The sequence below is a fragment of the Eptatretus burgeri genome, chromosome 7, assembly GCF_056783735.1.
Source record: "Eptatretus burgeri isolate ZD-2024b chromosome 7, Ebu_testis_v1, whole genome shotgun sequence".
Lineage (NCBI taxonomy): Eukaryota > Metazoa > Chordata > Myxini > Myxiniformes > Myxinidae > Eptatretus > Eptatretus burgeri.
The window spans coordinates 103,565,723-103,582,638 of NC_140967.1; the positions used below are offsets into that span (position 1 = coordinate 103,565,723).

The window sequence follows — 16,916 nt, forward strand, 5'->3', positions numbered from 1 at the left end:
AACCACTGTGCAAAACCGAAGTTAGACAATCGATTTCAAGGTTGCTTGGAAAGTTATTTTATGCAAATTAGCTCCGTTGTCAAAAACAAGTTCAAGTGGAAACATTTGGATGCAGGAAATGCATGTAGCTTTCCAAACTCTCTCTGATAGTAATAATTATATTGTCATCCCTGACCCCCACCCCAACTCCCCAGCCCAAAAAAGAATCGCTTTCAGCAGAGGGTGGACGAACCTATCCCTCCAACCCGCGTGACTCTCTCCTTGGCACCCCATTCCCCCCTCCTTTGGTCACCACGCTCACTCATAATACATTCATGTAATCTCAACGCCTGCATGTAATGGCCACACACACACACACACACACACACACACACACACACACACACACACACAATGAGGTGGGTGACCAATGACTGACTTTTTCTGATACTATAACAACAAGGCGCTATGTTTTGTTGTCGTTACGCACGTTGGTGGTTGTGCATCCTGTGTGGCCCTCTCTGACCTGGCTGTACAAATTGGAAAGATATACTCTTAATCACCCCAGGGCCTCATTCATCTATTTTTCCCACACACCTACCTCACATTTTTTCAGACTCTTCATTCGTTGTTCCCATTCTTGCTTGTTAGCCAATAGCACTTCCTGTCGTTCTTTCTCAAACGCTTTCTGCACACAAAGCCACACTGTGATATTTCAATTGCACGGATGTTCGACAACTTAATGAGGTGATGATGCAAAAGATGCAAGAAGGTTTATGGGGGTTAACACTCAGCCATCATTGCCTCAATATTTTCCAGTTCCTCTTGCTGGGCAAGCATCATGTCCTGTGTACGATGCTCCGCACGTTCAATTATCAGAGTTATATCCTCGGCCTGTTGCTTCAAGCATTGCACACAGGACTCGTCACGCATGTTCAGCTCCTGGCAGGCACAGTCAGGCAATTTGCATTCACGGTAAGTGGGCGATATCTCTCCAGATAGGGGGGAGTGTTCAAGCGAGCATTTTAAACATTCAGTCTTGGACACTTGTTTCTATTTCAGACAATCAATCCTGCAGGCCCTGAGGGTTAAGACCAAAATGCATGGTCATAATACAAACACTTCCTGTTTCTCTCTCCAAAAACACTTTTATATGCAAAAAGGTGAAAAAAAAAACAGAAATCCATGAATTGGGGCAAATCTAATGTGATGTATTCAGAACATCCACACTGGGTCTGAGGTGTGTGGATCGACTCCGACCCTGGCCGAGTCATACAAAAGACTTTAAAATGGTATGTGCTGCTTCCTTGCCTGATGCTCAGCATTTAAAAAGGATAGAGAATGGACAAACAACCATAGGTTGGTAATAATAGTGCAGGCTTTGATGGCCCTCATGGCCTCCTGTGTCGAAGTTCCATGCAAAGGATCTCATATTATTACCTACAAACATGAGGAATATAGGCAGAACGACCGTAGTGGGTACCTTTACAATGGATAGGTGACAAATATCTTTTGACTGTCTCCTTGACACACAATGCCACCTCTTTGGAGTCCTATTGCACTTGTCAGAACACTGCATGCCCATTTGGGCCACACATCAACTAGCCAGTCACACCCTTGACACCACCAAGTACAACAATAATCCAGGAATCAATTGTATGCACTGTTGTACAACGAGTCGAGGAACAACAGAAGTATTGTAATGTAGCCAAATGTATAATTATCACAGACAAACAAATTTACACACCTGGCGCAACTCGTCTATCACATGGTTCTTCCTTCCGATGAACTTGAGGCACTCTTGCTGCTGATTGCACAGGGCGCCGTGGAGCTCGTGGGGAACGTTCGATGTCTCGGAGGCACACCATGTGCGAGATATCATTTCAAAGTGCTCCTGCCCCTCCTGCGCTTCTGCCTGCAGTTTCTCGATCCTAAAAGGTTGTGATGCAAACAAAGCAGAACCAACCGATCTCGTGCAAGTTATGAGACATTTACAACTCTGTGGCCTTTGGACAGTCACATATGTGTTCAATGACCATGTGGGGATTTCAGAGCCCCAGATCCTCACATTGTGAGGATTTGACCTTCCCCAAGACATGAAAGCAATCTTCGTCTGTGAACATGACATTTTTCAGGTAATCTTCGTCATCCTCTATGCAACTTTGCTTTTCCAAGGCAAACACCTTACATTTATGCCTGGTGTTGGTTTAATGGTTCGGGTGGTGGGCTTGGGATCTGAGGATCCTGTTCAAATCCCACTCAGCTGTTGAATTAATACCAGGTGGGGTTGACTCTGTCTGTCATCCTTCCGAGGTCGGCAAAATGAGTGCCAGCTTGCTGCTATCCTGTGTCGGAGTGGCGATTCGTCCAGGGTTTTGCCGAATAGCCAAGGAGTCTGCTTAGGCAGCACCAACACTCTGCACAGAGTATAGTCCCAATGGATGGATGGATGGAGATCTTCAGCAGGAAGGAAGCCAGTCTCACGGCCACCATGGATTGGATTACATTTGCTGTTGTGTAATATCATCGATGGTACCACAGTGATAATTGAGTGGGGAGGCTGGTAATTACACGAGCTCATTAACCTGATGCTCGATTCGTACAGTACACTATGAGCATTAAAACAGCTCCAGGAATCAAAATTAATTTTGTGGCTGATACCCAGTCAGATGAACTGCTTCATCTCAACAACCAATCAAAAAGCAACTTGGTAGACATTTTGAGTTGCCAATGAACATACTGTAGGTGTTGATCTGCCGGTCTTTTTATCTTGTGGATCACATTGGATTGGAGTCTTTTCCTACCGTGCTTGTGCAACAGGTTTGAGCGACCATCTCCTCATTCATATCCCATCAACAGTAAGCTATTTTCACTCCCAATCAGGATTTATACACTCAGAAGCAGGTGCAGAACAGCTGGATATTTATTCCTTTTGATGGATGGTAGTTCACTGATATAAACCCCTAACTTGCAATGATAAATCAGACCTAACAGAGAAGGTATACAAGCATAACCTCACATATCATCACAATTTATAAATAGGTTGCCCAACCCATACCTGTCTCTGCGAGCCTGTGCCTCTTGCTGACGTCTCTCGGCCTCCCGCGAAATTAATGCCCTTTCCACGTTTGTCACCAATTCCGCGCCATCCCATGATAAACGGAACAGCCGCTGTATGTCAGAATATGGCATGAATGGTGGTCTAGCAGATCAAATATAGGAAGTTTAGGTTTCTACTTGAGTAAGCAATGATGACAGCATTGCTCTTACCTGCTCACTGGCTTCCAACTGCAGTTGACTACAGCTTCGCTTTTCCTCCAGCTCTGTCCTGGGTTGGACATGGTGCTGGTTCATGTGTGTTCTGCAAAACACACACACACACACACACACACACACACACACACACACACACACACACACACACACACACACACACACACACACACACAGTTCGACATTGTGCTGGTTCATGTCTGTTCCCTGGGAATATTACGACAAACGATCTACAGTTAGAGGGTGTCCGGAGCTCAGTGACAATCCTGAAAAGAGCCCGCGAAACAAAACTTTGAGAACAACAAAACTTCACAGCTTGGTCCATGAATCGGGACCCCCAAACTGAAATGGAGGTGGATACTTCGAGATCTACGAGAACTGTTACACCTTCTGAAATCCACATATGGAAATAGGTTAATGTAAGCAACTTGGCCACATTGAGCAGGATTTTCCTGATTTAGCTTTCAGCTGCATCGCAAGTCATTACAGAAAGTCCACAATGAATCTTCAGAAATATCTGGCGGTTTTGTTGCCGATACTTCCAGCATCCAGGAAACCACCATCGTGTATCTTTGCTTCAACTATTCTTTGGTGCCCCTCATTGCACCGTCTCCAACCGCCATATCATTTACAGTATTTAACTGTAAAACTCGTTCAATCAGAAATGTCACCTGTAATTACAATTGCATCAGGCTTTAGGTCTGAGAAGTATTACGGAATACAAACCCAAAAGGATTCTCAATGTGATGCTGTACAATATGCTCTCTGGGGTAAATAATTTTTTAACCTTCTGGGAACTTAGATCCAAATACAATACAGGATTTGAAAACACCAACGGCAACGAACATTCAACAGTCAATTTGTGATAAAAGCTTGCATGAAGTGAATCGAGTGTTGATATTGGGGGTTTTGTTTTGTTGAAAATAATTTTTTTTTAATGCCATCACACTGCATTGCAATGAACATCGTGTGAAGATACCATAGGACCATAATGCAGGTCAGAACACGAGTACAAACCGGGAAATTAGAGACCCATAACTCCTTTTACAAAAATTCTGTGCTTTATACGAGAGGTATGCCTGGTGTTGGTTTAATGGTTAGGGTGGTGGGCTTTGGATCCAAGGGTCCTGAGTTGAAATCCCACTCGGCTGTTGAATTAATACCAGGTTGGGTTGACTCAGCCTGTCATCCTTCTGATGTCGGAAAAGTGAGTGCCAGTTTGCTGGTATCCTGTGTCGTAGTGACGACCCGTCCAGGGTTGTGCCCAATAGCCAAGGAGACTGCGTAGCAGCAGCAACGCTCTGCACAGAGTATGGTCCCAATGGGATGTATGGATGGATACGAGAGGTAACACGACATAAACTGGCGATGTAGTTGTTCCACAATTCCGGTTTTCAGGACCAGGCCTGCTGTCCGAATGCAAGAATAACCCAGCGGCAATTTCAGTGACTGTTATTATGTGCAGTGCTGCCAAATGGCTAACCCTGTGAAATCAACTCAACAATTTGTATGGGAATGAAGCAAGGAGCCACCAGATGGACCGTTTATATAGAAGATAAATGTATTATCCTGTATATAATTTTCATATATTATGTATATTATGGGCAACTTTTCAAGCAATAAAAGCAATGGACAGCGATAACCTTTGTTGTGATCTTCCCTCAAGTCTTTCAACAGTGCTGCCCATAAGCAAAGAAAGAAATGAACTGCAAAGGGGGACAAATGATAAGGAATTAATGGGATGGAATGGAATGGCGACCTCGTGGCAATGAGGTGGGAGAGGGTCTCCGAGGTGCTGATGGCCGGCAAACAGTCGCGCTCAGGGGCGCATCTCCGATCCAAGCCAATAACTCGTGCTCTCGGGTTAGGTCTCGCCTTCGGCGGTGCAATGTTCTGATGGCAATGTAGCTCCGACAGCTGTCGTCCATAGGGAATCCAACTCCATGGTACTGAACCAAACCTTTCTTGATGGCATCTGTTCCCACCTGAGGCTCATCCTTGTATAATTCAGGGCTAGAAGAGAAATCTGGGTGTGGAGGGGGCGTCACATGCCTCCTGGCATGGCATGGGCTGCTGCGCACTGTAAATAAGGCCACATCAACCCCAGGGCAATGGAACTGGACCTCTGGAGGCCGCGGGCTCTTTGCAACATAATAAATGAGGGGGTGGGGGGAGGAGGATGAGGAGGGGTGTTAAGTCATAATGGGGAAGGTATAGAAAAGGGAATACAAAATCCATGGGGTGATGTAGCATGCTGAGCTACATAACCCGGTGATAATATCTGACCTTGCGTATATACACAAAGTATGTCTGCAACATGTGGCAAATATATTGTAGCACAACTCTGAAATTTAAAACAACACAAAAAGGAAAAGAGCAGCGATTTATTTATTTCTTTTGCCCAGCTTTCCTCTTGGAGTATAAAGCTTCCAGGTCAGGAAATCATGTTTTATTATTACATGAGTTTCCTTACAAGGAACCTTGACACAGGAGGAGGCCTTTAGGCCCATCAAAGCTTGCACGATGATTGCTAACCGATGGTTGTTTGTCCATGTTCTACCATCATTAAATGCCGAGCATCAGGTAAGGAAGCAGGACGTGCTATTTTAAAACTGTTTGGTATAATCTTGTCTCGGGTTTGAGAGCAGAAGCTCTAACCATGACACCACTGAATATTTGAGGTTCAATATTATAGCTTGCAGGGCGTAGCAGGAACAACGGTTTAGCCTTCAAACTGAACCTGCTCTCAGCTGAGCTGGGCTGTTCAAGTCGAATGAGCAAACAAGCAGCACGGAGCCACGACAGTCTTCCAACTCCATCTCTTCGACAAATTTTCTGGAACCTCATCAATGTTGTCTAACGTCACAACTCACTCTGGGTCCTTCAACTTTATCTTCAGGCACCACCTTTTTAATTTCAGCTCCCATCTCCTTCTTAATCACAATTTTGAACAGAAGACAAATGGGGCGAACCCCTACTTGGTGACCACCAATGGAACAGCGACACTTCATCATACATGACTTGAATCACTTCTGCTCAAAGCCACAACACCTTCGGATCAAATCTACTTCTCATCTTCCAGCCACGCCATTCCAGTCCAAGCTTACACATCCCCCACCTGCATCGTTCCATTCCAAGTTTATACATCGTTTTGGCACACTATTCCAGTTAAAAACTAGAAGGGCACTCGTTAGAGTGCATACCCCTGCCACGTTTAAAAATTACACATCACCCATACAATCGCAGTCAAGGCTAACTCATCCTCCCCACACCATTCTAGTCCAAGCTTATACATCTTCAACCCACACAGTTCCACTCAAACCGTACACATCTTCAACCCACACCGTTCCACTCAAACCGTACACATCTTCAACCCACACCGTTCCACTCAAACCGTACACATCTTCAACCCACACCGTTCCAACCTTACACACCATCCACCCACACAATTCCAACCTTGCACATCCACCACCCACACCATTCCAACCTTACATATCCTCCACCCACACCATTCCAACCTCACACATCCTCCACCCACACCATTCCAACCTTACACATCCTCCGCTCACACCATTCCAACCTCACACATCCTCCACCCACACCATTCCAACCTCACACATCCTCCACCCACACCATTCCAACCTCACACATCCTCCACCCACACATCCTCCACCCACACCATTCCAACCTCACACATCCTCCACCCACACTATTCCAACCTCACACATCCTCCACCCACACCATTCCACCCTCACACATCCTCCACCCACACCATTCCAACCTCACACATCCTCCACCCACACCATTCCAACCTCACACATCCTCCACCCACACTATTCCAACCTCACACATCCTCCACCCACACCATTCCACCCTCACACATCCTCCACCCACACCATTCCAACCTCACACATCCTCCACCCACACCATTCCACCCTCACACATCCTCCACCCACACCATTCCAACCTCACACATCCTCCACCCACACTATTCCAACCTCACACATCCTCCACCCACACCATTCCAACCTCACACATCCTCCACCCACACTATTCCAACCTCACACATCCTCCACCCACACTATTCCAACCTCACACATCCTCCACCCACACCTTTCCGCCCTCACACATCCTCCACCCGCACCATTCCAACCTCACACATCCTCCGCCCACACCATTCCACCCTCACACATCCTCCACCCACACCATTCCAACCTCACACATCCTCCACCCACACCATTCTAACCTCACACATCCTCCACCCACACCATTCTAACCTCACACATCCTCCACCCACACTATTCCAACCTCACACATCCTCCACCCACACCATTCCAACCTCACACATCCTCCACCCACACCATTCCACCCTCACACATCCTCCACCCACACTATTCCAACCTCACACATCCTCCACCCACACCATTCCACCCTCACACATCCTCCACCCACACCATTCCAACCTCACACATCCTCCACCCACACCATTCCACCCTCACACATCCTCCACCCACACCATTCTAACCTCACACATCCTCCACCCACACCATTCCGCCCTCACACATCCTCCACCCACACCATTCTAACCTCACACATCGTCCACGCACACCATTCTAACCTCACACATCCTCCACCCACACCATTCTAGCCTCACACATCCTGCAGCCACACGATTCTAACCTCACACATCCTCCACCCACACCATTCTAACCTCACACATCCTCCACCCACACCATTCCAACCTCACACATCCTCCACCCACACCATTCCAACCTCACACATCCTCCACCCACACTATTCCACCCTCACACATCCTCCACCCACACTATTCCTACCTCACACATCCTCCACCCACACCATTCCAGCCTCACACATCCTCCACCCACACCCTTCCACCCTCACACATCCTCCACCCACACCATTCCACCCTCACACATCCTCCACCCACACCATTCTAACCTCACACATCCTCCACCCACACCATTCCAACCTCACACATCCTCCACCCACACCATTCCAACCTCACACATCCTCCACCCACACTATTCCACCCTCACACATCCTCCACCCACACTATTCCAACCTCACACATCCTCCACCCACACCATTCCAACCTCACACATCCTCCACCCACACCATTCCACCCTCACACATCCTCCACCCACACCATTCCACCCTCACACATCCTCCACCCACACCATTCCAACCTCACACATCCATCACCCACACCATTCCACCCTCACACATCCTCCACCCACACTATTCCAACCTCACACATCCTCCACCCACACCATTCCACCCTCACACATCCTCCACCCACACCATTCCAACCTCACACATCCTCCACCCACACCATTCCACCCTCACACATCCTCCACCCACACCATTCCAACCTCACACATCCTCCACCCACACCATTCCACCCTCACACATCCTCCACCCACACCATTCCAACCTTACACATCCTCCACCCACACCATTCTAACCTCACACATCCTCCACCCACACCATTCTAACCTCACACATCCTCCACCCACACCATTCTAACCTCACACATCCTCCACCCACACCATTCTAACCTCACACATCCTCCACCCACACCATTCCAACCTCACACATCCTCCACCCACACTATTCCAACCTCACACATCCTCCACCCACACTATTCCAACCTCACACATCCTCCACCCACACCATTCCAACCTCACACATCCTCCACCCACACCATTCCACCCTCACACATCCTCCACCCACACCATTCCACCCTCACACATCCATCACCCACACCATTCCACCCTCACACATCCTCCACCCACACTATTCCAACCTCACACATCCTCCACTCACACCATTCCAGCCTCACACATCCTCGCCCACACCATTCCACCCTCACACATCCTCCTCCCACACCATTCCAACCTCACACATCCTCCACCCACACCATTCCAACCTCACACATCCTCCACCCACACCATTCCAACCTCACACATCCTCCACCCACACCATTCTAACCTCACACATCCTCCACCCACACCATTCCACCCTCACACATCCTCCACCCACACCATTCTAACCTCACACATCCTCCACCCACACCATTCTAACCTCACACATCCTCCACCCACACCATTCCACCCTCACACATCCTCCACCCACACCATTCCAACCTTACACATCCTCCACCCACACCATTCTAACCTCACACATCCTCCACCCACACCATTCCACCCTCACACACCCTCCACCCACACCATTCCACCCTCACACATCCTCCACCCACACCATTCCAACCTCACACATCCTCCACCCACACCATTCCAACCTCACACATCCTCCACCCACACTATTCCACCCTCACACATCCTCCACCCACACCATTCTAACCTCACACATCCTCCACCCACACCATTCTAACCTCACACATCCTCCACCGCGACGTGTACCTCATAGACCCACAAGAGACCTACCCTTTTCGTTCCTCCAGCTTCGCTCTAACCCGGAGCCGGCGAGCCGCGACCCGCTCCTTCGGATCGCTGGACTCCACGGAAAGAGAGACCTCGACCCGGGTCTCCTCCGTCGCGATCTTCATACGTTGACCGGTGTCGGCAGGATCCATGGCGTCTGAAAAAAAAAAACAAAAAAAAAAAAAACACCGGCTCTTCGACTTTGTTTATATCTTTGTGTTGTTTGTTTGTTTGCCGAACCTTCTGTCCTTATAATGACTGACCCGTGTCGCCGGATGTCCGATTGACTTGTAATCCCGCACTCCGCGCCTCACTCGCCTCACTCGCTCACGGACTGCTTTCCCGTTGTCATGACAACACCGCACGCGGCCCAGTGATTTGAAAGATAATTCTTATTTACACTTTTAAAATAAACTAAATGTCAATTATAAATGAACCAGAACACGTCCTGCACATTTCTCAGAATATTTAATGAAAGTTTCGCTCATTTAATTTGGAATATAGAATAAATAATTATATGGATCGGAAGTTACGAGACGTCAAAAAGAACACGAGCAAAAATAATAATATTAATAATAATGACAATAATAACAATAATATAATAACAACAACAACAACAGGAAGAAGAAGAAGAAGAAGAGGAAGAAGAAGAAGAAGAAGAGGAACCGGAAGTGGAAGAGGAAGAAGAAGAGGAAGTAGCGGAAGAAGAGGAAGAGGAAGTGGCGAATGTGTTTGGTGGAAGTGATCCGCTGAAGACGATATTTACGACGGTGGATCGGAAGGCGCGTTATCAAGTCGATGCCTTAACGGTTAAAAAATATATATACATAAGTTAAAAAATATTCCACACGAGTCGGACAAGGTGTGTTTGTGAAAAAGAACGATCGACAGAATTACCGAAGGACGGTTCGTGTGGCGATTTCACGTCGCTCAGCAATGGCCACGGCAGGGAAGACGGGCCGGGTGGTTGGTCGTTCGTACCTCGTGGGAAGCTCGGACGGGATGCCGTGTCTGGGACATCAAGGCTGTGCCAACGTGGTGTTACGTCTGGACAGTGCGAGGCGAGGCGAGACCAGGTTCACCGGCCTCGCACAGGTTTGGCTGTTTGAGAGATCTTGGACTAAACTGGGAACTTCCCGACATTCGTTTACACACAACTCTTGACTTGTCACTCGATACCTGTGAATGTCGACCTAATGTCTGTCGATGTGTTTATTTTATGTGGATTATAAATGTGGTTATTTATTTATTTATTTATTTATTTATATTGTGGAAATGTCTCCTCGGGGTTAATGATGTCAATGTGTCAAATGGAGCAGATATCTCCTTATTAAATGGGTGTTTTAGGATAAGCGTAGAAGAAATGAAATGTTATATTGTTACAAATCTGGACGCCTTGTGTACACAGACAGACAGCAGTCCCCAAGTTTAGTTATCTGGATAAGTATGTGTTTATACTTAGGCCCCCTACCTGTGTCTAATGGGAATTACATGTGTGCGCTGTGGAGTTTTTTTTTTTTTTTTTTTTTTTTTTTTACAACAAATCTCCTTCACTTTACTTCGCACACCGACGCCATTGCCCACGTGCGTTCGACCGCGTACGTGGGCGGAGATTTCCATCGCCTCAGCTCCGACTCCACCCCTTGCCCAATCACGCACAGAGGGCGACTTTCCCACGACACCCCGGCCAATGAGGCTTGAGATGCCACGGAGGACGACTTTCCCACGACACCCCAGCCAATGAGGGTGGAGATCACGCACAGAGGGAGACTTTCCCACGACACCCCGGCCAATGAGGATTCAGATGCCACAGAGGGCGACTTTCCCACGACACCCCAGCCAATGAGGGTGGAGATCACGCACAGAGGGAGACTTTCCCACGACACCCCGGCCAATGAGGGTGGAGATCATGCACAGAGGGCGACTTTACCACGACACCCCAGCCAATGAGAGTTGAAATTCCACAGAGGACGACTTTCCCACGACACCCCGACCAATGAGGGTTGAGATGCCATAGAGGGCGACTTTCCCACGACACCCCGGCCAATGAGGGTGGAGATCATGCACAGAGGGCGACTTTCCCACGACACCCCGGCCAATGAGGGTGGAGATCACGCACAGAGGGCGACTTTACCACGACACCCCGGCCAATGAGGGTGGAGATCATGCACAGAGGGCGACTTTCCCACGACACCCCGGCCAATGAGGATTCAGATGCCACAGAGGGCGACTTTCCCACGACACCCCAGCCAATGAGGGTGGAGATCATGCGCAGAGGGCAACTTTCCCATGACACTCTGGCCAATGAGGGTTGAGATGGCCACAGAGGGCGGCTTTCCCATGACACCCCGGCCAATGAGGGTGGAGATCACGCACAGAGGGCAACTTTCCCACGACACCCCAGCCAATGAGAGTTGAAATTCCACAGAGGACGACTTTCCCACGACACCCCGACCAATGAGGGTTGAGATGCCACAGAGGGCGACTTTCCCACGACACCCCGGCCAATGAGGTTTGAGATGCCACAGAGGGCGACTTTCCCACGACACCCCGGCCAATGAGGTTTGAGATGCCACAGAGGGTGACTTTCCCACAACACTCCGGCCAATGAGGGTTGAGATGGCCACAGAGGGCGACTTTCCCACGACACCCCAGCCAATGAGGGTGGAGATCATGCGCAGAGGGCGACTTTCCCACGACACTCCGGCCAATGAGTGTTGAGATGGCCACAGAGGGCGACTTTCCCATGACACCCCGGCCAATGAGGTTTGAGATGCCACAGAGGGCGACTTTCCCACGACACCCCGGCCAATGAGGATTCAGATGCCACAGAGGGCGACTTTCCCACAACACTCCGGCCAATGAGGGTTGAGATGGCCACAGAGGGCGACTTTCCCACGACACCCCAGCCAATGAGGGTGGAGATCATGCGCAGAGGGCGACTTTCCCACGACACTCCGGCCAATGAGTGTTGAGATCATGCACAGAGGGCGACTTTCCCATGACACCCCGGCCAATGAGTGTTGAGATGGCCACAGAAGGCGACTTTCCCATGGCACTCCGGCCAATGAGTGTTGAGATGGCCACAGAAGGCGACTTTCCCATGGCACTCCGGCCAATGAGTGTTGAGATGGCCACAGAAGGCGACTTTCCCATGACACCCCGGCCAATGAGGATGGAGACCCCCTCAGATGGCGATTTTTCTCACCCCGGACAAGAAAGATATAAATGAACGCCAGGCTGGAGCGGTTGGTCGTCTTGGGGGTCACGGGTCTTGGTGCTGGCTGGTTCGTCTGGTCCTGGGTCATCGTCGTCTCTGATCTTCTTCTTGGTCTTGGTTGATTGGTGCGTGGCTGGTTGGAAAGCGCGGTACCTGGTGCTTGGAGCGGCATCATGTTGCGGGTTCGAGTCCCGCCGAGCCGGATCGTCAAGTGCTGCACGAGGCGGCAAGGTCCATCCTTACCTCCAGCTCACCTTCCCTCCAAGCTCGAGGTATCAATAAAGGCCGCGGCCATCATTTCTTTTGGGGGGGGGTGTGTCTGTGCATGGGCCCGTCTTCAAGTAGAATTGTGTAAGTGCTTTCTTTTGCTCATTGTACATTACATTTCTTATTCGGATAACTCTGTTCTTTGTGTGCTTCCCTCCCCGATTATTATTATTATAAATAAATTCCCCTTTTGTTAAATGTTCCAGCTCGTTTCTGTGTTTCTTTCATTGGCTTGGCACGCTGTGTATTGAGAGATAGCAAGGGTAAATTGTTCATTTGGTCCGGCGCGGCTCTGGTAACTCTGCTCGGTTACGCCGGATCCGAGTCGTTACCTGCGACTCGGATCGGACAGAGTCGGCCGAGGGTGTGGTTCCCCGGTAGTTAGACTGCGTAGGTATTTAGGCATATTGAAATTGGGCAATTAACCCTACCCCACGCCCTCAAAGTATTGGTGACCATGGTTCTTTAAGTGACCCGTCTGCTCCGGAGTCGGAGGGGAAGGTGAGGGGAGGGGAGGGGAGAGAAAGGCAGGGCGAGGGGAGGGGATATAGAGAGGTCATCTTCTTACGCCTTTCATTGCGTTGCCATGAGCATATATGCTGTAGACCCTGACCTCACCTGTACGTGAGCTGATGGCTCACTTGTGACGAACAAGGTGTATTGTGCAGGCAAGTGGGAGGAGTGGTGCGGTGGCGTATAGTATGAGCAGTAGCGACTCGATGAGGTGTATGAGCTATAAGTTGCGAGGGTATAAGGTGCGTGTGTGAAGACGTGTAAGAAAGAAGTCAGTTCGGAGGAGTCCTTGGTCAGCGCTCGTTCCGCATGGTGCTGCGCTTGTTCCGTTTGGTACAGTACTCATTCTGCTTGGTACTTTGGGAACTCGGTCAATGTGGTCAGGTCTCTCTTCCCAGGACTTGGGACGTGAACGCTTTCGACTGTACTCTTTCAAAACTTGAACTTGCTCTCTCAGAACTCTCTCAAGATGGGAGTACCTCAAAGACCTGAACTCTTTCAGGATCTGAACTCAGCACCTGATCTCCAGAACTCAACACACCACGAACTGCTCCATCAGGCTTTTGTTGCCTTTCTTCCTGCCCCCACTGACTTTGGCTCACTGCGATCCAGGCACGCGGCAGGAGGGATGGCTGCCACATCCCGGGCAGTGCCTGGCGTGGTGGTCCAGTGATAACACTGGTCGCGCTGAAAATGCCACGATGGCGATTGATGCGCTGGAATGGTGAATAAACGGTCGAAGTGCTGCTGAAATGGGTTGTTTTGAGAATGTGGTTTGAAAATGAGTGTTTGTGAATGAGTTTCGAGTCCAGAGTTGGAGAATGAGGCCGAGAACAATGGGGATGGTTCTAACTACATTCACAGCACATCTTCTCCCTTCCATTGATATGAGGGGAAGGGGGAGGGGTATTTTAGCTGAGCACAATTGCTATGGAGATAAGTACGCTCGGGATTCCTTATGCGTTGTATTCTTCTCCCCAAGGTCTTCCAAAACCGCAACATGTTGCATCAACATAACTATTATTCCTATGTCGTAGTCGATGTCACACAAATTGAGTGATCTTAGAAAAATAAGTAATTTTTAAAAATTTCTTTCAACTTGCTCATATACAATATACATACGTACTGCTATTTCCGCCAGATTCCAGAAGGTGTGCGCGTACTGAAGGACAGGAAAAGATGGCACAACATTCCACAGCTGCTGCGCTGTTTGCACGAGAACAGCGAACCTCACAACATCAACTATCGCACATGCATGGACACCCTCAAAGTAATTAATCCTACCTGGTCATTGTTATTCTGTGTTTTCATTCAGGAAGGGATGGGGGTAGGGTGAGGGGGAGTTGGTCATTTTACTGGGAAATATTCTTGATTTTGTTTTTGATGAAAATGCTCAACATTCCTGTGGAATGTGAAACGTTTTCAGATGAGGGCTTCGAGTGAGGTTTGCAATTGAAATACAGTGTGTAGAATTTATACTTACTTGATGCATGACCCAACAACACAGATCTCTCTCCAAGCCAATCATTCGACACTTCAATCTTCCCCATTCATTCAGTCACGTGGCAGTCTCCAGCATTTGTCTCCATTTCACCACCACGGGCAGTCAAACAAACAGCAAAATGTAATCTTCAGATTTGGGACGATAGCTCCTCCATGAGATTAATGAGCGCTTATTATGCGCTTTGACCTCCTGTCTCTTCCAACTTTTCTTTTTCTTTTTTCTCACTCTAATTTTTATTCTTTTATTTTGTCTTTTATCTCTCCTCTTCCCCTTTTATCCCCTTTGTTCTCTCACCTTTTCTTCTCTTTTTCTTTCTCTCTTTTTTTTTTCCTCCTCTTCCCTCCCCTTTTTGTTTCTTGGTTGTCTCCTTATTTTTTCCTGCTTTTCCAAGTCCCATTCACTTTGACTTGTGACTCCTGGGACCTTCTCTGATGAGAAGTAAAAATGAGTCATTCCCACCCCACACAATCTTTTCCCTGATGTAGTTGTGGTGCATGCACTTCTGAATTACTCCCGCCCCCCCCCCAATTAACCTTCTCCCTTATCCAGTCTCACCATTTTGCCCCAACAGAGGGTTAATGCCCAAAACATCAGCTGCTTCCCACTGCACCGGTTACCAGAGTTTGATCAACGCTTTGTTGATCCCCTCTGTTGGATAATTTTTGGGTGGACACTTCAGTTAATCCAGTGTGTTATCTGGCATGAATGATGATGATTTCAGTTTTAGTTTATTTTTAGTGATGTCATGCTTAGCAATGTTTGAGAAGGTGGCCACTCATGTTGTTGCAACATTCCACAGGAACTGCATGACTTGCTCAATCCAGAAGGAATGGATGTGGCACCTGCAGATGGTGCTCCTTCACAACCTGCCAAGTTTGTCAACTCTGATATCTTCGATATGTTTGGCGGTGTCGAGGTGGGGATCTCTCTTGGGCTCAATTTATTTATTTGTTTATTTATTTATTTATTTATACTTTTTATTCGCGCTTCGGATGTTCCTGTTGCTAACTGTGGTTGTGCTTTCCAGCTCGTCGTAGAGATCATAATGAGGCCATCACTGCTTCCCCATGTGAAACTCCACCGACGCAGTAAGTAGCATTGTAGTGCATGTTGGACATACTGTTAATGATTGGTTATTGATGACGCCAAGTTGCTCCAGCTTGACAGGCTTGGAGTAGAATCCAGAAGTGATACCTTATTCACTCCAGCATGTTGGACTAAAATTTATGCATTTACTTTTCAGAGTTCCATTATAAAGAGCACTAATTTAATGAATTTGTTGCACCAAATGTCATTTTATGGATTAACTGTTTCGACAAATTATAAAACCCAAAGTGGAATTTTTATTTGATATATAATGAACAGTAAAATTTTGTCTTTAAAAAAAACATAATAATAATAAAAATTCTTCTGAGTCACTGCAGAGGAATCAAGTGAACAAATAACCATTCCTTGCACGCCGTGAGGCGCATAGAGATACCGAGGCAGATTCGTTTGGCGAAGGATTACAATCGTGGATTGTTCGTCACTCCGATGCAGGATACTCAAATGGCAGATTACCCCAGTAAGCTGGTAGTCATTTTGCCGGCCTCGGAAGGATGACAGGCTGAGTCACCCCACCTGGTGTTATGTCTTTGACCTGACAGGGGCTCGCACTCAGGACCCTAAGATCTTAAGTTCTGACTTGTTCCAGGTG

At 48.1% G+C, this 16,916-nt stretch overlaps 2 protein-coding genes across 6 annotated transcripts in view; one reads left to right on the forward strand and one right to left on the reverse strand.

The window, feature by feature from the left end:
• The window catches only part of DRC1 (dynein regulatory complex subunit 1), a 77,152-nt gene extending 66,997 nt beyond the window's left edge, over positions 1-10,155 (reverse strand). For 3 of the 4 annotated variants that reach the window (XM_085890070.1, XM_085890068.1, XM_085890071.1), the window contains exons 1-7: positions 9,980-10,155; positions 9,720-9,873; positions 3,250-3,340; positions 3,038-3,150; positions 1,727-1,910; positions 784-921; positions 581-667 (exon numbers count right to left, since the gene is read on the reverse strand). In XM_085890070.1, coding sequence (XP_085746196.1) covers positions 581-667; positions 784-921; positions 1,727-1,910; positions 3,038-3,150; positions 3,250-3,340; positions 9,720-9,868 — 762 coding nt within the window. In that variant the 5' untranslated portion in view covers positions 9,869-9,873; positions 9,980-10,155. Of the gene's footprint in view, positions 1-580; positions 668-783; positions 922-1,726; positions 1,911-3,037; positions 3,151-3,249; positions 3,341-9,719; positions 9,874-9,956 lie in introns of all 4 variants that reach the window. The other variant, XM_085890069.1, reaches the window with a different exon arrangement.
• A 250-nt stretch (positions 10,156-10,405) lies between these two features.
• TRPC4AP (transient receptor potential cation channel subfamily C member 4 associated protein) overlaps positions 10,406-16,916 on the forward strand; it is a 46,357-nt gene continuing 39,846 nt past the window's right edge. For both annotated transcript variants that reach the window (XM_085890074.1, XM_085890075.1), the window contains exons 1-4: positions 10,406-10,811; positions 14,858-14,986; positions 16,020-16,136; positions 16,248-16,308. In XM_085890074.1, the coding sequence (XP_085746200.1) occupies positions 10,653-10,811; positions 14,858-14,986; positions 16,020-16,136; positions 16,248-16,308 (466 nt within the window). In that variant the 5' untranslated portion in view covers positions 10,406-10,652. The remainder of the gene's footprint in view (positions 10,812-14,857; positions 14,987-16,019; positions 16,137-16,247; positions 16,309-16,916) is intronic.